The sequence below is a fragment of the Eleginops maclovinus genome, chromosome 20 (genome assembly GCF_036324505.1).
Source record: "Eleginops maclovinus isolate JMC-PN-2008 ecotype Puerto Natales chromosome 20, JC_Emac_rtc_rv5, whole genome shotgun sequence".
Taxonomy (NCBI): domain Eukaryota; kingdom Metazoa; phylum Chordata; class Actinopteri; order Perciformes; family Eleginopidae; genus Eleginops; species Eleginops maclovinus.
The window spans coordinates 16,249,068-16,271,174 of record NC_086368.1 but is presented as its reverse complement, the minus strand read 5'-3'; the positions used below and the strand labels follow the sequence as shown (position 1 = coordinate 16,271,174).

Here is a 22,107-nt window from a genome sequence, read left to right as displayed (position 1 = left end):
TAACAGCAAAGAGGATCGTAACAGTTTCACACGCTTTGGTAAGTTTCCTGCTTTTTGATTTTTTTAGAAAAAAAATGTCAATATTCCTTAGTTATTGATTGAGCTTGTTAACCCTATTTATCCAAAATGATACTTTTTCAACCATAGTGGGTCAAAATTGTGTATTTCAATGATATTGAGATGGCTAGCAACTGGGAGAAAACTAGCTAACAGTTAGCTAACAGTTTTGGAGGGGAAAAAAACAGCTAGCTAGTTTTTTTTTCTTCCAGTTGTGCCCTAAAGATGACCACCTCTGTTGATACAAGTTTATTTCTTATAATTTCAACCCAAACATAGCCCTGTGGCAGCATAAATCCCCCTACTTTCTAGCTAGCTAGCTAGCTAACAAGCTATCATAGGGCAATGGATGCTGGGGAGTGACTGCTGTGACAGGGCTAGATTTGGGGGGAGGAATTATCAAAAATACATGTGTCAACAGAGGTGGTATATCCTCAAAGGGCCATACCAGTTATGAAACATTCATGTAACATGTGAACGAAATGGCATTGGTTTTAGTCTTCAAAGGGTTCAAGGTGTTTGATTCAGTCTCCTCAGGCTCATTGCAAAATCTCGCCACGAAAGACGTTGCCACAGAGGCTATCCAAAGCTCATTACTTTCTGCCAAAGACCTAGGACAAGAAAAAGTGAATTCATTCATTGAGAAAAGGATGATTGTTCCTGAGGACAAAGATAAACCAGAGGTCCCAATCCATGCAACCCTACATAAGAGCAAAGCTAAAACATTTGCATCTCTGTATGAAGTGGCCAAAAATCCTAAAATCAAAGACAACAGAACTGTCATAAAGGCTGACCGAAACATTCTCAAACGCCTTGTTACGGCCTATGAGGCAGGTCGTCCAGTTGACTTACCAGCTGTCCTAAAACACGAGCTTCTGCCAGTTCCCATATCCCTTGCTGAAATGAATGGGACACTTCGCACTGGAAACAAGTCTGTATTAGTAAATAAGTTAACTGAAGACATAGTCTGTCCTGAGGCTATTGAACTTCCCGACATGTCATCTTGTCTCATCATAGATGGACAGGCACTTGTGGTTGCCCTTGGAAAGCCAGACAAAGCAGTAACATTTGGGGATCTGGCCGACACATTTGTCAGAGCAGTGTTGAAAGCAGGATGTTACTATAAAAGGATAGACGTTGTGTTTGACAGATACAGAGAAGAGACCATCAAGGGTGCTACCAGGACACGACGCACAAAAGCAGCTCAACCAATCAGACGACTTGTTGAGGGTCGTGATGTGCCTCTTCCAAAAAACTGGACCAATTTCCTGTCCCTCCCTGACAACAAAGCTGATCTTGCCAATCTACTCTCTGAAGAACTATGTGCTCAGGCACCGGATGATAAAGAGATAGTAGTTGCTGGTGGGTTCAGAGACGAAGAGACGGAGGTTAGGTCATCAAAAGCAACAACCAACCTGACTCATCTGAGAGCCACACACGAAGAGGCAGATACCCGATTGGTATTACATGCAGTGCACTGCCAGTCAGACACAGTAGTCGTGTCATCTAGAGACACTGATGTACTTGTGATTCTCGTTTCCCATTTCCCACACGTAGCATGTAAAAAACTCTGGCTGTTGTCTGGTACCACAAGGAAGCCACAATATATACCAATTGATGCTGTTTTTAACAAACTGCCAAAGGATTCAGCACCAAGCCTTGTAGCATTTCATGCACTAACTGGTTGTGATACCACATCATACATTGCAAGTCACACCAAAAGTACATCATGGAAAGTCTGGAAAATGCACCATCAATTGCTCAGCAACCTCGGAATTGGTGATCTCACGGAGGAGACTCAAAGATCTTCAGAGGCTTTTGTCTGCAGAATATATGATGTGCATAAAACAGACTCTGTTGATGCAGCAAGGCATATACTTTTCTCCAGGACAGGTAAACCAGAAGCAATGCCGCCTACAAGCGATGCGCTCCACTTCCATCTGCTGAGAGTACACTACCAGGCAATGGTTTGGAGAAATGCTCACTATGCCACACCTGAGCTTCCTTCACCCTTGGACATGGGATGGAAAGATGGTGATTCAGGACTACAGCCCATTCTTATGTCACAGAACCCAATACCTGAAAGTTGCCTGGAAATGATCAGGTGTGCCTGTAAAAAACAATGCACAACACGCCAGTGCAAATGCCGAAAATCGGGGCTGTTATGCACTGCAATGTGTACATGTCAGAGTGATGACCAATGTCCTTGTTTAAATGTGGAGTTGTAGTCCTCAAGCATACCAAGGCAATGGGTAACCAAAGAACTTGGAAAAGGACTGCAGAAAGAAATACTAATCAAAATGAAATTCCAAAGACAAATGGCACACAAGCAAACTAGAAAGGTATAAAAACAATTTACCAAAACAAGTGACCTATGGAACTTACAGAAGACAGATGAAAGCAAAGCAATTCAGCTAGAAACATGAAAGAAAATATACAGAAACAAGATGTGATCTGTAGAACTGTTCAAGGGAAGTTTCATGTTTTTTTTTTCCCTATTCACTTGGGTTTTTCGATGTTTGAATTAAGAGCATTATGCTTTGTTTGCATAAAAAAATGAATTCTCAGACAACTTGCAATGGTGTTTTTCTTAGTTATTATGTAATATGGAATACATCACATATCATATATACACTGGGAACATTTAAGAGTGATATTGACTGAATATTTATGTCGGCCTTAAAAAATGACACAAATAATGCTTAATTTCACCTTAAAAGTTGGTATTTTGCATATATATATACATAAAAAAGGCACTGAGCCTCCACTATATCCTTGCTCTGACCCCAGACTATAGATCTAGACACTTAATTCATCATCTTTGATTGCCTACTTACAAAAAAACTTGGGGAAAATGGTCCAACGACTGAGCAAGATAGGGAGTTTGGCGGCCATTTTGATATGCAAATTAGAAGGTAAAAAACTCAAAATTTCGCTCGGGTACTGATTTTTTTGGATTCAGCACCCTTGAAATATGTAAAGTAGGCCGGTTCCCAACTTGTACCCATAAATGCTCCTTACATTCACTTTTTGGGTACATCCCGTCTAGTCTATTAATTGTGTTTAATATTTTTTTATTTGAAACATAGCAACACCTGATACATGACATGCACTGTACCTGGACATAATGATCAAATGAACGTAACAAAAATTCACTAATAAATGCAAAGAAAGAAAACTCTATGATTTCAAATGAATTTTGATGGCTGTGAGCAGTCTCTCTCAGGACTGATGCAGCTTCTCTGCTGTTGTCACTATGACAAGAAAGAAAAAGACAAGCCTTAACTGCCTTCAGTAAAGTTTAGATGTCAGTGATCATTATGCATTTTTTCAACGTATAAAAGGTGTTTATTTTCTGATACACTGCAATTAAAACTTTAGCATTTAGCAGAACTTGCAGCACCAAGTGGTTAATAAACGTGTGTAAAAACCTCATGCTTTAAACAGGAAGAGAAAGCAGCTCACCACTGTTGAATTTATAGGTGACAACGCTGTAGGTGTCGTCATAATCACCCTGCAAACCAGTGATGTTTGCTTTCGGTCTAAATTGGAGAACAAAATAAAACAACAGGTGTCTTTAAAAAGAATAGAAAGGAATTCAGAAGCACAGTATGCATTTGCACATTGAAATACTGTATTTCTCTCCCTAAACATTGTGTATCTGTGCAGCTTGCTTCACCACCTCCACCTCGTCCTCCATCTTCTTCTGCTTCTTCTTAAGAATTCCAATGTAACCGTAATGCCAAATGTATCTGTACAGTGGAGACGCTCAGAGTCCTGCGCAGCTGACAGACTGAATATCAGCAGGTATGATGATAAACCAGAGCCATGATGGAAACAAACATAAATACTGGTACTTGTTGAAGTGTAACTGATCAAACCTGAATATGATTCTTACCTTTTGGAAATGCAGTTTTCTAGAAAATAAATTAAAAAAACATATATTTGTTTTATTTAACATTTGAAATTGTGTTCGAAATTCATCTTAACTTTCTTTTATTTCCTGCTTTTCTTCAATGTAACCCAAGGTGTTTTACAGTGTAAGGCTGGTTTCAAAAGATACTTTAAAAAAATATAGTGTAACTTAATAACTATGTAGTTCAAATACTTCTGAGGCTAAATGAATTATTTCCTACAACTAAAGCTGGGTTTTAAATTGAACCCATGGTCATTATTTTAAGTTCTTACCACTCCTGCTATTAGCAATGATGAGTGCCAATCCAAGCAAGGCGACTCCCACAGTCACAGCTGCTCCAACCATCAATGCCATCTTCCCTGAATCAAGATTCAAATTAGGATGAACCTTTATTGACAGAGGAGATTTACACTTCCCTGTCAACAGTGTTAACATTCAGCACATTAACCCCACAATATGTACTTGATGGTTTAAACTTACTTCTGCTCTCTGGGAATTACCAGTTCTTGGGCAAACACTTTAAAAGCTTATCAGAAAGGTGGTGCTAGAGGAAATATTGGGTTACAAATGGTGCTATATTGTTGCTAAAATGGGAAACAAATACCAATATCATTAACAATACAAGAGATTTATGGCCTGTTTTCACCTCTTGTTGAGGCAAACCCTGTGATATAATGTGAAGGACTGTAACTGCAGCTGAGTTGAAGCAGCTCACATCCACTGAAGGAGGCCCTATGGACCTCTGGTGAAAGTTTGCGACAAACAATCCAATAACAAGATTTGGATGATTTTGTTTTTCAGGAAAGTTTGAATTTCGATCACGACAGACTCCTTTTGATGCCCTATAATGTTATTATGTAAAATTAAAGTTAGTATTTTCTCTGATCCAGCAGTTTCTTGACTGAAATGAATCTCTCAAATACGACATTCTATGTTTTTGAATATATATAATCTCCAATAGACATATTTTGCTAAAGGATGGGAAATTATAAAAAAATTACATGTTTCAAACACAATGTCAGAATACAGTTTTTTCTCAATAGCAAGATGCAGCTGTAAGAAATGACGTGTTCCTGCTCACCTGATTTCAAAGGAGAACAAGAAGAGCTAGGACAAGAAGTGACATTTATATTGTACTTTTCACAGTGCTCAAGGGGTGGTCAGTTCCCCCCAAAATAAAAAACATATAATTTTCGCTTGATATGTTCTGGACTGCTGACCTAAAGGGACAGTTTCCCCAAACATTAAACATTCAAAATCTTCAAGTAACAGGTATTCTCGGTAGAAATAGAAGTCTTCCTACATGAAACTGTTCACGAGGTCGGTAGATCATTTTGGGAAACCCCGATCATGATTTTTCAAATAGAAATTTGTAGATTGATGAAAAGCAACACAAGAGAAAAGTTTGATTGTGTGTCTAAATAATAAATAAAATGTCCTACCTGTGGTACCCTCTGATGGTGCAATCGACTGGGTCGTGCTTGACTCGTTTTCCACAATATCTATAAAAAGAGAAGATAGATTTTAAATGAAGCATTTCAGCTTTCACAAAAAAACAAATATTGATGTAAGCTGTGGGAATGGCTTATATTGTATGTGGATGTCTATTGTTCAGCCCAATCCATATGCAGTAGGCATATGTGTATAAGTATTCAGTAAAATTGATTAGAAATGTATTTTTTTCAGAAACGTATCACTTGTATGATTGCGCACTGGTGGCACTTAAGTGTAAATAGGGGGTTGTCGAATCAGTATTTCTTCCTTTGATTGGATTTTAATTTCCTTACAGAAAATTAAAGCCTGCAATGACATCACTTTTCTCTAAAAGAAGCAAATGTATAGATGTGGATGGGAGTAAAAGTCACTCACTCTTTGTGGTGATGGAGGACGTGTCACTGTGTGTAGATGGAGTATTTGACCCTTCAAACGTTACAGTGTAGTAACATTTCACTTGAACCTCAGCAGGTGACCTCTGCTGTGACATCTGCAGCAGCTCAGTTCCTGTCAGTGTCTTCAGACAAGAGACAGAGACTCTGACAGATCCGTCTTTCACAGTGTAGAAATAACACTGAGTCACAGAAACAGATGGTGGAGTCTGACAGTGCAGAGTGACTGAGTCTGTCTCTGTGATCACCGGCGGAGTCAATGTCAGTTTCGGTGGAAGAAGATCTGGAAACATAAGGATATATTCTGTTAAATAGTTGAATACATAATTTGTTTTTTGATAATTTTGTATATAATGGCAGAGCATTGCTATTGAAAACATAAAAAAGTGGTGTGTTTCTACTTTAGACAGATATGCTACTGAAATTGTATTAAATATTAACAGTGTTGACTCACTTTGAATGATGATGGAGGATACATCACTTTCAGGAGATATAGTCATGTCACCATAATAACATTTCACTTGAACCTCAGCAGGTGACCTCTGCTGTGACATCTGCAGCAGCTCAGTTCCTGTCAGTGTCTTCAGACAAGAGAAAACTCTGACAATGTGTCTGCTTAAAGTGTGGAAATAACACTGAGTCACAGAAACAGACGGTGGAATCTGACAGTGCAGAGTGACAGAGTCTGTCTCTGTGATCACCGGTGGATTCACTGTCAGTGTTGGTGGAAGAAGAGCTGGAAATATAAATATTTGTCAGATATAAAAAGCTGAAATTGAATTTATTCATATCATTTATGATTTCTAAATTTAAGATAGCAGAGTAATCATAACGTATAACTCTTCTCTCAAGGCCGGAGGCACTATGTTAAGAGCCACCGTTGTTTGTGCTGATAAAGATGTTACTTGTTATGTTTAATGGTTAATGGATATCGTCTAAAACAAATGACAAGACTCTCAAAGAGAAGAAAACAGAAGATGGGAAGGGGAACATCCAGTAAGGTTCTACATTACAGAGTATTGAAATGGTGACCAGACGGGGGTTAAGTATTGACATGCTATAATCGGTAGCATCCGTATGATAATTTGCCTGACAATGGTCACAGTGGCACTTTTCTGTGTGTTTCGAATGCTAGAGAACAGAAGGTCGCCAGTCTGTGTATTGAAGATGTGAAGAAGCCTGGGAGTAGAAGTGGGCCAAGGCAAAATCAAGATAACTGAATGACACTTAAATGATAAATGTTCATGATAGATACTAATTGTTTTATTTGTATTATGGGGAAATGGTTATTGGTAAATAGTGTCTCATTGTCCAAGGGATCAATATTTAGAGGTAGACATATATTATATGAAATACTGAATAATAATATTAATACAGTTATCAACTTAATGAGAAATTGTGATTTAATGTAAAGTGAAGATAAACTGTAAACCAAACCATTTTTAAACACATTCAAATTATTAACAGACTTTAATAAACTTCCCACACAGTGAAAACAGCAAGAGTGGACATGAAAGATGATTTATCAGAGACTGACCTTGTGTTTGAATTTTGTGAAAGGAATCTGCCAGAAAATACAATGTTTAAAAAGGTTAAATCAACATAATGATAATAATGTATTAATGCCTTCTTGAAAATATGAAGATAAAGACCAAAATAGCTTTTCTTTTTTGAGGAACTCATTTAAAGGTCTGCACCACAGTTTAACAATACGTTTCCAGATAAAAACTGAATTGAAACACAGGTATGAAATAAACAACCATAAAAAGAACAGGAGGTCAAATATGCCACATGATTGTTGACAAAATGTCTGCAGGTTTGAACCTACAGTAGTTTGTTAAAGTCTATATTAATAATGAAGAACTCTCCTGAAGGTATAACTTACAGATGAGGATGACAAACAGCAGACGTCCAGCCATGATGAAGCTGAATAAGACTTCTCAGATAGAAGAAGCTTGTGTCTCTGAGTATGTGAGCTTTGATGTACTTCAGTGTCAATTTACAGAACTTGCTCTCAGGAAAACCACAGCTAGCATCACACATGAAACAGAGAGGCCACAGAAACGCCCACACTGTAATCTACTTGATTTAACACAATTTATTAAAAACTTAGAACATGTTATGTATTTATATCAGGTCTACCAAAGCGTCAGCTCACAGTTTCAGAAGAAAATGAAAGAGTCTGTTCATCATGTGTTCACACGCTGCTCACAACTTTACAGAAACACTTAGCTTGTTCATGTTCTGCTTGAATCAAACATGAAGTTATTTCATTTTTGTCCTGAACATAAAACTCTGCAATCCATATTTCACTTCATATGTCCAGTGTTATGCTGCACAGGCTGTGTTTTTTGTTCTAGTTGGTACTGAAGTAAAGTCAAGGCCCCCACTTTTTCCATGGAGGTTTTTACTTCTTCTGCCTCAGTTGAAATAAAACTAAAACAAACAACTGATTAACTTATTCTCCCCCTGTAACCTGAACCCTTTGAGACTCTTCATCCATTTTCTAACATGTTAAAGATATAAAAGCTCAAATGTTTAATGTATTGATTAGGAGAAGGCTAACATGGATTAATATGTATGTAGTATATTAATTAGTATATAACAACACTTAACTGCAAAAATCCAACTTGTGTTGTACCCATCTGAAATTTCTCTGAGAAACACAATTCTATAACTTCAAAATGTTTTTCAAAAGCTGCACACATTATCTCTGTGGTCTGATGCAGATGGTTCCTCTTGAGACGCTGTGGTTAGCATTTGTCATTCTAGTAGGAAAGTAAAAAGACATGACACACACACAATGGTACATTGAACTCTTTTCTTGTATCATACAATTTCTGTCCCGCCTAATTGGCAAAATATCAAATAATGTAAAGAAACAGTGTAAGTTATTCATGTTACTCTACACCCATTGTGTTTATACATACTGATGAAAATATTATATATGTATTATAATATCAAATATTAAAGCTGGAGAAAAGAAAAGCAGCTCACTACTTGAACCTTGCAGGTAAGTTATTTATTTCTTGTTTCTCCTCCCTCTCTTTCTTTCTCCCTATCTCCTGTGTACAGTATATGTGTACCGTTTTCTGTCTCCCCCTCTCTCTCTGTCACGTGTGTGTGCTCTCTCTCTCTCTCTCTCTCTTGCCTCTCTTACTGGTTCTCTGTATTGTTAATAAAGATGCATTGAAATCTTTAACACCTTGTGTTTCCATTGCAGATATGTGACTGAATTGCTGGGGGGAGAGCAGTATGTCTCCTGTTCAGTAGTCTTGCCAGCCTTAAGCCACTTGTTCAGAGTTGTGGAGCCCTCAGACGATGATCCAGTTTATCTTCTGATGTTCAAGAAGGCCTTTACCACAGACCTAGCTCAACTGAAGGATAGCACCAACCTCAAATGGCTGAAGATCACTACTGCCATTGACCCTAGGTTTAAAGACCTTAAGTGCCTTCCAAAAGATGAAAGGAGTGAGGTGTGGGCTTCAGTACGTGACCTGATGATGAGAGAGACACGTGCACAACAACCACCTGCTGAGACAACAGAGGAACCATCTCCAAAGTAGAGGAGGAGGATGACCATGTTGCTGTGTTCTTCTGATTCAGATACAGATGACGAGGAGGAGTCCATAGAGCATTGTCTGGATCGCTACAAAGCAGTGCCAAAAATGGACATAGAGGGGTGTCCACTACAATGGTGGTCAAAGAGAAAGGGAGCACATGCCAGGCTGGCACCCATTGAACGCAAGTACTTGTCAACCCCTGCAACCACAGTGCCTTGTGAGTAATAAGGCAGTACTACGACAGAATAGTCATTCAATACGGTCTATTCTTATGTAACAAGACATGAAACTACACTTGTCAATTGTGTCAAAATAACTCAAAATGAGGTATTTCTTACTAAGAATATGTTCCCTATTTTAAAGTGAAGTCTTGTTTACAACCAATAAGCTAATAGTTTGACTGTAATTGACCTGCACAGGTTCCCTATTCTAAAGTTGACTCCACTTCACACTTTGTAAATACATTATAGCACACAACTATTGAAATGAACCTCAACAGTACATGAACAAAGTAGGCACACATTGAAATATGTCTTTTATTTATGAACCACTAAAGAGATGTTCAAACACATCCCAAAACTTGTCAAGTTTTCCAAGGCTGAGAACACATATGCAGCCTGAACTTTTTCATAAAATACAGATTTTACTTCATGTTTATGTGTGTGTGATCATACGGTGTGACCTGCTTGTATGAACTTACACAATAGGTGAAAAGTGATTATTGTCAGGGGTTTGGGGAAACAGGACCCAAGTGCAGTAAAACAAAAGGGAGGCAGGTATGGGTCCAAACAAAGGCGAGCTTTATTTAAATTAAAGCTGTACTTTCAACCAAAAAATAACCACACCAACACTAACCAGGGGACACAGGGACACCGGGAACAAGAGCAGATAGACGGACGGGCAGGAACAGGCAGGTAACATGTTTAACAGCAGGTAGCAAACGACGACGACTGAACAAGAGACAAAAGGGGAACCAAGACTAAACACACAAGGCTAATCAGAAGACCACACACAGCTGGAGAGGGGAGGAGAAACACAGGGGCAACAGGTGAACACAATGACACAATCAGGGAAAGGAGGGAAACTCAGACAGGGAGTAAAACTTAACACGACACAAGAGGGTAAAACCTTTCAAAATAAAACAGGAAACAGACACAAAACAAGGATCATGACAGATTATTGTGTTTTTGACAAGATTAAAATTGTATAATCATGCCATACATTTGAAAAGTGTCAACAAAATGTTAAATACAAATTTTACAAAAATATAAATGTGCAAATATGAAATATACGGAACCATTATTAGTCTGTATGCACCCATTAGAATGGTTATATGTTTTCATTGTTTGAACACTAGATGGCGCAATGGGGCAACAACATACATAAATGATCTCCCTGGCACAGGAGAGATTGATTGTGACTGGAGAGCAATAGTTTTTGACCGTGTCTGTGCACACGCTGTTGTTCTTTGAAAATAAATTATATTGAAACCTAAAAACCTCGTCATGAATAGATGTACAGGCGTCCAATTAGCAAACCCAGTTTAGTTAATCCCAGGGTGATATTGAGTAGCAATAGTCCCCACAATATTAATACCTATTGTAACCCTCTTTTTGTCACATGGGTTACATGTACAAAGCAGAGATGGGGGACTCGAGTCTAGTGACTTGACTCGAGTCAGACTTAAATCGCCAGATTGAGGACTTGTGACTTGCTTGATCAACAGTGAGAAAAGACTCGACTTGACTTGGACTTGCTACTCATGACTTGAGACTTGACTTAGACGTGCATGCAATGACTCGACAAGTCATTGCTGTCTTGGTTAATTGGTGAATAATAATAATAAAAAATATTTTCGATTGGATGTTTCCTGTTGCATGTGGGCGAACCTGGCAACCAGTAATCTCTACTAGGTGATGCGCCCGCCATCTACAGTAGAGCGGTCGGGGTTTGGAAGATGGAAGGTGCTACCAGTTCTGCTGCTACTGCAGCCAGTGTTCCCAAAATCATAAAATTTGGATTTAAAGACTATTCAACTCAACAAAAGAAACGATTCGCCGTGTGCAAGGTGTGTAGCGCAAAGAAGAGTACTACACAAAGAAAAGTAAGTAATGTCTCTAGCTAATTTCACATTATTGTTAATCTAACGTTAGCTGGCAGCTAACATCCCATCTCCATCAGTCAAACGTGACAAGAGCTTACTGTTTGCATCACATTAAGTTTTAATCATGTTGACTTAGTTTCACATTGATCCCGCCTATCAAATAACAGACAATTTGACTGAAATACGGCAGCCTATCTGAAATTGCCAGATTGATTCTCTTGGCAGATCAGGCCTAGCTAGCGCTAGTTGCTAGTCCAAAGTCTACCACATCAATGTAGCTGTTAGCTTGTTAGCGCTAGCTGCTTTTTTTTTGTTAAATCATATATATAAAGTATAACAGCCAAACAACATGCACAAACCCTATTACTGTAAATGTATGTATAAGTATATGATATATGAGAGATGTATGACATAAATGAGAAATGGGCCACTTTCAAGAGTAAATCGTAGTATATAAGTGTCTCCATTTCATTTCCGTATGGTATTTATTAATGGAATATTATGCAATGAAATCATGAGCTAAAAGTAGTTTTTTTGCACTTCTCCCCTCTGTCTAGATTTGAAGAGTACATCACTACTAAGGACACATTTGACACCAATAACAATGATATCGCAGTTTATGACTTCAAGAACTCCAAGCAATACCTACAGCTTTAATCATCCACAGCAGAGTGAGAGAGTGAGGCCTTTTTGAAGGAGTAGTGGACATAGAAGTTGTATTTGTTCAAGTTCATTCCTTCTTGCACTTCTTTGTCTTCTGTCTTTTGCAACACATTAAAAAAAAGGACTGTCTTTTGCAACATATTGAAAAAATGGTTGTAAATAAAAGGAAGTGGTGTGCTGCTGTTCCCAAGATAAACTACTGTGTTGAGTACTCTGTCTGGTAATTATTGTTTGGTACACCAGGCCCTGTAGTCGTTCCTAGTCATTCTGATCCTGCTGGTCCTAGTGAGTATTTATAATTATTCTTTAGCCTTATATCCCCTTCCTCTATTTGTTAGCCCTTTTTTGCAAATGAGGGCTACATAAAACTTAGGCTGCAGTCTCTTAAAGTTTTAAGACGGTTGTCTTCCAGCTTATTATATTTCTATGACTTGACTTGTGACTTGCTTGACCTAAGCTATGACTTGACTTGACTTGACTCGACTCTCACAAAAATGACTTGAGACTTGCTTGAGACTTGAAGGTTAAGACTTGAGACTTGCTTGAGACTTGCATATGTGTGACTTACTCCCATCTCTGGTACAAAGACCTACTTTTCACCGCTTAATCGTTTTCTATCAGTGTTTCTAGCAGACAGAGCTCTCTAGATAAATAATAGTGTCAAAGCTTTTGACTTAGAGTGTAATTATCAACTTGCTATCTGCAATATCTGCAATTACCTTTCACAGGCTTCAGACTTTATATTTGTTCCTAAGGTCATGCAAACCACTTTCAAAGAAGGAACATATTCTAAGTTAGAAAAACCACATTTTGAGTTATTTTGACACAATTAACATGTGTAGTTTCATGTCGAATAGACCATATTTGTTTGGTGTTATTATGGGAGAATGACTATTCTTGTGGTAGTACTGCCTTATTAGGCCCATATTGAGCAGAGCATAAGAAGACCAAAACTCATGTACAACAACTTCCTTACTTGCAATAAATAAGCAATAATTAGAGGGTTATTGAGGAAAAACTCTCAACTAATGGCCTATTACTTGTAGAATATGGTCATGTAGAGTAAGGCATTAATGATTGTTTTATATTGACTGATAAAGAATCAATGCACTGCTAATATGCATCTTAATTAACAACTAGTTGTTGGTGAATTTGTGTACCTTAATATAAAGTTGTTACCCAATTATATATTCAATTTAGCCGTAACTTTAAGTTTTAGTTGACAAAAACGCCATCAAAAATTAGGACTAGATAGAAACTCATTTCAGTTTAACTGTTTCAAGTAGAGTGAATGGCTCATATTTCAACCCTGAGAGCAGCACCTCCAGGGGAACTAGAGGAAGGCAGGCATGAGCCACTCTTGGGCCTGGTGGTGAAGATAGGAAGGACAGACTTTAAGTAGTTCAATGGCTGTGCAGGCTTGAACCGGCCTGTGTAAAATAATACAGCTTGACTGTGGAACTCAAATAGTTGTAAAGACCATGCACATGTGGTGCTCCTGCCCTGTGACCTGTTACATAGGTGATATAGGTTGGAGACATGGTCTTGAAAAGATAAATGTAAAATGTTCTCACACCACATCCCACATGTGAAAAAGCGTGTCCGATTTCAGCAAATGAGATTATTTTTTTCTCAGTGCGGGTGTGGTTTCCACCAAGTGTGTTTCAGTGCTACTTTGAGATGCATGTCTTGCATTGTTGTTCTGTGCAACCTGATGAGAAAAAAATCCACTCTTTTGGCCCTTTGTTTTTTAAAGGCTGCTTGTTTGTCATTTCAATGTGAGTTTCAATAAACAACTTAATTTTTACCAATTAGGTTTTATGTTGCTTTCCCTTTTTCCCAGCGAGCTGGGACGTAACACATACTAACACTCTATAGTGATTTTAGTATCTCTGGTCAACTTATAGCTGCATTCCTTTGTAGTAATGGAGTGTTAAATACAAACTACTAACAGCTTTTAAGGACCGAGCTCAAATGTGTAACTGTGTAGACACTTTTAACCAGAATGTGTTCAGAACTGGAGCTGTGTTGTTGGAATCATCTGTTTCCTTCATGCTTCACCACCATGACTCCTTCACCAGCTGTGGGGCAATCAGCACTTCAACCTGACACCTCTTGTATAAGTATTTGCTATTAATGTCCAATCATTAAACTTCTGTCTGTAACTTAAATAGGTTTGTTTTTTAGCTTATAGCTTTTGAGTAGTTTTCTCATACTGACCTATTCTTACATTTTTCTTGCAGTGCTTTTGGAAATGCAATTCTGAGCTTTCATATGTTTTGTAATCGGAGACAATCTGTTAAAGGGAACTTTTGCTTTGAAGACATGTATACAAAAAAGATTTCTATCTTTACTTATAAAGATAGAAATCTTTATCAAACACATCAACAAAGTTCTCACCAGCACTTCTCTTGTTACAGAGAATTGCAGAAACCAGCAAGATGACACCCACAAGTGTTCCACATCCAGCCACAACTGCTACAAACTTCCATATTTCTGCTTTGAAACGAGAGGCAATGTCAGTTGTGCTTTTCATAGCATTAACAATATCAAGAAGGCAAGTCCTGTGAATAGAAGTATGCATTTCTGAGTAAATAAGGTTTTAAACATTTAATGGTGGAGTTTAAGTGGTGAACAAATACATGTACTCACCTGATGCTGTTTTCTGAGGGGTTGCAGTGGTAGAGCTATCTTTAATACCAGGCGTACGAACACTTGAACCTTTTAACAGACAAAACATGTCTAAAACATCCACTGCAATTCATGTTAGCATTTTTATGCAACAATAGGAATCTTTAGTTTACCTGTTTCATCATGATCAGAACCTGGACTCACATGAGTCATACTAGTTAGTGTGTCTTCAGAGGCACAAAAACATACAAACATTAAAACCACAGAATATAATGTCTTTGTTCAGGGGTACAAATATAAAGCAGCATATCAGTTTCAATTTGCTGATTAATGTCTTTATTTATTTTAGAGTTAGTATGAAACATGGAATAATTATGTCACCTGATGTTGGTTACTTGTGTGAGGGGGGAAAAGGAGGAACTACCAGTGATACTTGGGGTGCTAACAGTCCGACCTGGTGAAACAACAGTTAATTATAGCTGTATTATAAGTGGATAATGGCTTTATTTTACTTGAACAATATGGGCTAACATCTTCACAGTGGAAAGGTTAATTACACATACAGCAACTGAACATCCTTCACAGAGTATTTGAGTAATCAATGAGCAACCATCACTATGTGCTTAAACTGAGATTCAGGACACTTACTCTTTATAAATATATTCAGTGTTGAGATTATTGAGAATATCGCATAATAAGATAAGAGAAGATAAGATAAGATATCACATAATATGTACCTTTATTAATCGCTGTGGGGAAATTCAAGTGTTTATGCAGCAACAGAGAAGAGGAAAAACAGTACAGGTGCACACAGGGATATGAAACACAAATTGAAATTCTAAATTCTAAAAAATTCTAAGAAAATTATCTATACAGATACGTAACAAAGTATTGTTAAAAGTATTCAGAATACACAGGATTTTTTATTTACTTATTTTAAGCTTATTATCTAAAATGGTTTTATCGGATGAAAGAGGAATCACAGGAGGGGAAACACTGCTAACAGACAGACCTGCTGAATAAAACATATATTATTTATTTCTAAATAACAAATATGGTAAGTGCTTTTGTTATGTGATATGATTTATATTTTAAATATTTGCCTGTCCTATCTGAGGTTATAATCAATGTAAGAATAGTCTCTGTCATGTGTTACTCTTTTTTTATATTTATGTGTACATGATATCAAACTTCTCTATTCAATGTTAACAGTGTTGACTCACTTTGAATGATGATGGAGGATACATCACTTTCAGGAGATATAGTCATGTCACCATAATAACATTTCATTTGAACCTCAGCAGGTGACCTCTGCTGTGACATCTGCAGCAGCTCAGTTCCTGTCAGTGTCTTCAGACAAGAGAAGACTCTGACAATGTGTTCACTTAAAGTGTGGAAATAACACTGAGTCACAGAAACAGACGGTGGAGTTTGACAGTGCAGAGTGACTGAGTATAAGGATATATCAGATATAAATAGCTGAAATTTAATTTATTTAAATCATTTATGATTTCTAAATTTAAGATGGCAGAGTAATCATAACTTATAACTCTTCTCTCAAGGCCTGAGGCACTATGTTAAGAGCCACCGTTGTTTGTGCTGATAAAGATGTTACTTGTTGTGTTTAATGGTTAATGGATATCGTCTCAAACAAATGACAAGACTCTCAAATAGAAGAAAACAGAAGATAGGAAGGGGAACATCCAGTAAGGTTCTACATTACAGAGTATTGAAATGGTGACCAGACGGGGGTTAAGTATTGACATGCTATAATCGGTAGCATCCGTATGATAATTTGCCTGACAATGGTCACAGTGGCACTTTTCTGTGTGTTTCGAATGCTAGAGAACAGAAGGTCGCCAGTCTGTATATTGAAGATGTGAAGAAGCCTGGGAGTAGAAGTGGGCCAAGGCAAGATCAAGATAACTGAATGACACTTAAATGATAAATGTTCATGATAGATAGTAATTTGTATTATGGGGAAATGGTTATTGGTAAATAGTGTCTCATTGTCCAAGGGATCAATATTTAGAGGTAGACATATATTATGTGAAATACTGAATAATAATATTAATACAGTTATCATCTTAATGAGAAATTGTGATTTAATGTAAAGTGAAGATAAACTGTAAACCAAACCATTTGTAAAAATTGTCAATATATGAACAGACTTTAATAAACTTCCCACACAGTGAAAACAGCAAGAGTGGACATGAAAGATGATTTATCAGAGACTGACCTTGTGTTTAAATCGTGTGAAAAGAATCTGCCAGAAAATACAATGTTTAAAAAAGTTAAATCAACATAATGATAATAGAAGAAGAAGAAGGAACCCTTAATCGTCCCACATAGGCGTTATTTTACATTCTGCATTTGACCCATCCTAGTGTTAGGAGCAGTGTGCTGCCATATGTACGGCACCCGGGGAGCAGTGTAGGGAACGGTGCCTTAATCAGGGACACCACAGTAGCACTTGGTCTTTCCTAGACTTGTGAACTGGTGACCTTCGAGTTCCCAGGCCAAGTCCCTGTGGACTTTGCCACCACTGCCCTAAAAATGCATGCCTTATTGAAAATATGAAGATAAAGACCAAAATAGACTTTATTTTTTCAGGAACTCATTAAAAGGTCTGCAGCACAGTTTAACAATACGTTTCCAGATAAAAACTGAATTGAAACACAGGTATGAAATGAACAACCATAAAAAGAACAGGAGGTAAAATATGCCACATGATTGTTGACAAAATGTCTGCAAGTTTGAACCTACAGTAGTTTGTAAAAGTCTGCATTGATAATGAGGAACTCTCCTGAAGGTATAACTTACAGATGAGGATGACAAACAGCAGACGTCCAGCCATGATGAAGCTGAATAAGACTTCTCAGATAGAAGAAGCTTGTGTCTCTGAGTATGTGAGCTTTGATGTACTTCAGTATCAATTTGCAAAACTTGCTCTCAGGAAAACCACAGCTAGCATCACACATGAAACAGAGAGGCCACAGAAATGCCCACACTGTGCATCTACTTGATTAAACACAATTTATTAAAAACTTAGAACATGTTATGTATTTATATCAGATCTACCAAAGCGTCAGCTCACAGTTCCAGAAGAAAATGAAAGAGTCTGTTCATCATGTGTTCACACGCTGCTCACAACTTTACAGAAACACTTAGCTTGTTCATGTTCTGCTTGAATCAAACATGAAGTTAATTCATTTTTGTCCTGAACATACAACTCTGCAATCCATATTTCACTTCATATGTCCAGTGTTATGCTGCACAGGCTGTGTTTTTTGTTCTAGTTGGTATTGAAGTAAAGTCAAGGCCCCCACTTTTTCCATGAACTTTTTTACTTCTTCTGCCTCAGTTGAAATAAAACTAAAACAAACAACTGATTAACTTATTCTCCCCCTGTAACCTGAACCCTTTGAGACTCTTCATCCATTTTCTAACATGTTAAAGATATAAAAGCTAAAATGTTTAATGTATTGATTAGGAGAAGGCTAACATGGATTAATATGTATGTAGTATATTAATTAGTATAAAACAACACTTAACTGCAAAAATCCAACTTGTGTTTGACCCATCTCAAATTTTAATGAGAAACACAATTCTATAACTTCAAAATGTTTTTCAAATGCTGCACACATTATCTCTGTGGTCTGATGCAGATGGTTCCTCTTGAGACGCTGTGGTTAGCGTTTGTCATTCTAGTAGGAAAGAAAAAAGACATGACACACACACACAATGGTACATTGAACTCTTTCCTTGTATCATACAATTTCTGTCCTGCCTAATTGCCAAAATATCAAATAATGTAAAGAAACAGTGTAAGTTATTCATGTCACTGTACACCCATTGTGTTTATACATACTGATGAAACCAAACATGTGTATGAAACATGATCAAGCAAATATTAAAGCTGGTAGAAAGAAAAGCAGCTCACCAATGTGGCTGCATTCATAAGTGACGATGCTGTACGTCTCATCATAACCACTCGGTAAGTACTTTATCAGAAAGACAGAGGGAAGGTAAAGTGAGAGTTAGCAGCATGATCACTGACTGAGAGGATACAGAAGTGTTTAAATTACCTCTCCACTGCTGAGCTTTCCCTTATATCCACAGGCATCTGTAACACAAAAAAGCACAATTAATAAAACCTGATCACCCTGAACCTCCGTCTGGATTCTTTACTAACTTACACAATGAGCAGGGAGGACACATGCTTTGGCTGGCACACAAATCAAGTTCTCACCAGTTCTTTTGGTGAACAGAAATGCCAGTCCGAATAAGATAACACCTCCAAGAGAAGCCGCAACTATTACCAACTTCCTTTTCCTTGTTTCTGTTGTGAAAGTCAGAAACAAGTCACAGTTTCAATCCCAACACAAAAGCAAGACGACTGTGTACCTGTGATCAGTAAAGGGTAAGCAAAATATAAAACATGAAGGAGAGCGTATTGCTTTGTAAACTAATATAAATTAAACAAGTGAGTACAGTTGAGAAGATGATACATTATTGAATTACAGAAAAGAATGAAGCAAAACAGGTTGCTTTTCTGTGACACTACAGAGCAATACTCACTGCTCAAACCCAGAAGAAACATGTAATATGAGCCCACAGTAGATTAGGAGGTAAACATTTTTACCGTTAATATAATTAATGTTACATATTACACCAAAAAGGATAGCTTTAGCTAATTTGCTGCGTAACATGTCAATTTGCTATAGGGCAGAAAAAACTACTTTAGTAAATTTCATTTTATTCTTAATGTTAATATAAGTAATAGATTATTTTTGCTCACCTGATGATGGGTTCACTTGGGTCACAGGTGGGAAAATAGCTTTAGTGCTAGACTTATGAGGCGTTCGACCTATTGTAATAAATAAATAAGTCAGAAACACAAAAACATTTGGAGAAATTTCATGTTGCTGTTTTTGATGGACTTACAAATATTTTGCCAGAATGAATAATTACTCAACTGAGTATTTGTGTTACCTTGTGTTGGCTTCACTGGTGTTATGGATGTAGATATGAAACTACCAGTGTTTGTTGATCAACAGTAAGACCTAGTTAAAGAATAAAAGAAATATAAAATCATTAAAAATGATTTGTAATAAATGAAAGTCACATTTAATAAATCTGTAATTGTTTTTCCTGATGTTTGTTTGGTCGTAGTTATAGGAGTGGATGACTGATAACAGTCTTTCCTGATAAGACATTCAAAACAACAAATATAATAAGTACATTGAGATGAATTCTGGATATCTATTAAAAGATATAGCATGTCCTGCCTGTGGTCATAGTAGATGTCGTCATAGTCTGTGTCAAGCGTTTCTCCTTTTCCTCAATATCTAAAACAAAAGAAGATGGATTTGGATCTGTCAGCTTCATGTGCAGAAAACATATCTTTATGCAATCACTTGAGCATAAGGAGGGAGCATAAGAAGAAACATATGTTTAGTTTCAAACCGTCAAATATGGCATCTGAATAAATGCATTAAAACACAAACATATTTATTAAAGCCTTATGTAACATGTTCTGGATTGTTATTTAGGGAGAGTTAAACTTACCTGTGGGGATAGTAGGAGCTGATATTGTGGAGCGCATATTTGATTCTGTTCCCACAATATCTGCAGTAAAAGAAACAAATTTGGGCCTTTCAAATTTCTTGTGTATGAAAAAAAAAAAAACATTATTTATCTTATTTGACTTAAACACAGAGCTGTTCCAAAAGGATAAACGAGTGAAAAATGTCAGCTGATCCACCACTTTGGTCCACATAGAAATGTATGTGTGTGTGTGTGTGTGTGTGTGTGTGTGTGTGTGTGTGTGTGTGTGTGTGTGTGTGTGTGTGTGTGTGTGTGTGTGTGTGTGTGTGTGTGTGTGTGGCAGCAGCTGCCTTGTTTATTTTAAATGTGTCTTCTTCTTTAGCATAAACATTTATTTTCCTTGTCCAATTAATTTGATTCTTATTCCGATGAAAATAATTTGATATTGAAACACTTCAAACGGCTTTCCAAAAATAAAAAAGTAGGAAATACTACGACTGACCAGTCAAGCTGTATCCATCGCTACGAGGAGACAAAGAGTCGGATTCACTTCCCAAACTATAATCACAGCTGGCATCATGTCTTTTCACAAAATGTAAATGTCTTAGAAAGTCATCGACTCTGAAAGTAAACTGGCAGAGCAGCCGATTCTTTGAATCCCTTCTCTTCCAGCTGGTTGTTTGGACTGGATGTTTTTTTTCTCCAAAGTACAGGTTACATCTCGCATCATGATTAGCAGATCCAGGCAGAGTGCAGATAAAGAGAACGAGTTCACCAGGAAAATGTTGAAGACTCATCTGTGGTTTTTGACCTAAAGAAAAAGTATTAATGAAAAGTTATTAAACATAATATTCTTATGTAAAACTGTCACACTCCACACTTTTAAATGTTGTATTATTCTTCTTATTATTTTTTACATGCTTTAAATTCCTGAATTTCCCACTGGGATAAATAAAGTTCCATCTTATCTCATCTTAACTGATCACTACACTGTAATGAAAATCATCCCTCATTATTGGCACACTGTAAATATCCTAAGTATAACATTTCACCCCAAAGGTGGCATTTTAATGGAAATAAAAGTTGTTCAAATGTTGAATCTTTTTTCATTTCCTTTTAAACATAAATGTGATACTGCATTTTCCACTAACATAATATGATAATATTTGAAATAATGAGTAAATCAGTCACTCACTGTGTATGGTGATGGAGGACGTGTCACTATGTAGAGAATTTGACCCTCCATAGTAAAAACATTTCACTTGAACCTCAGCAGGTGATCTCTGTTGGGACATCTCCAGCAGCTCAGTTCCTGTCAGTGTCTTCAGACAAGAGAAAACTCTGACAATGTGTCCACTTAAAGTGTAGAAATAACACTGAGGCACAGAAACAGATGGTGGAGTCTGACAGTGCAGAGTGACTGAGTCTGTCTCTGTGATCACCGGTGGATTCATTGTCAGTGTTGGTGGAGGAAGAGCTGGAAATATAAGGATATGTGGAGAAAAAATGAAAATGTTATTTGTTTAAAACCATTACTGTTTTAATTGATATATAATGGCAGCGAATACCTATTGAAAACCTAAACAAGTGTCGTGCTCATAGTGAAATTTAACAGTGTTGACTCACTTTGAATGATGATGGAGGATACATCACTCTCAGAAGATTTATATGTCATCTTCTCTAAAAATAAATATATTTATAGCTGTGGATGGGAGTAAAGCAATCACCCACTGTTGT

General features: G+C 37.2%; 1 protein-coding gene and 1 long non-coding RNA gene across 4 annotated transcripts in view; both read right to left on the bottom strand.

Annotated features, from left to right (window-relative positions):
- LOC134883078 (uncharacterized) overlaps positions 1 to 22,107 on the bottom strand; it is a 51,132-nt gene that overhangs the window by 14,460 nt on the left and 14,565 nt on the right. Inside the window, exons 3-6 of one of the 3 annotated variants that reach the window (XM_063911209.1) lie at positions 21,997 to 22,072; positions 21,566 to 21,847; positions 20,873 to 21,181; positions 20,392 to 20,451 (exon numbers count right to left, since the gene is read on the bottom strand). In XM_063911209.1, the coding sequence (XP_063767279.1) occupies positions 20,392 to 20,451; positions 20,873 to 21,181; positions 21,566 to 21,847; positions 21,997 to 22,045 (700 nt within the window). In that variant the 5' untranslated portion in view covers positions 22,046 to 22,072. Of the gene's footprint in view, positions 1 to 7,396; positions 7,424 to 7,744; positions 8,612 to 20,391; positions 20,452 to 20,872; positions 21,182 to 21,565; positions 21,848 to 21,996; positions 22,073 to 22,107 lie in introns of those variants that run through there. The other 2 variants (XM_063911207.1, XM_063911210.1) reach the window with 2 other exon arrangements.
- LOC134883084 (uncharacterized) lies at positions 17,840 to 19,874 on the bottom strand. Its single transcript, XR_010168228.1, has 6 exons — positions 19,816 to 19,874; positions 19,622 to 19,690; positions 19,073 to 19,162; positions 18,909 to 18,946; positions 18,764 to 18,824; positions 17,840 to 18,527 (listed from the first exon to the last, which is right to left on the bottom strand). It is a non-coding gene; the product is annotated as an uncharacterized LOC134883084 (long non-coding RNA).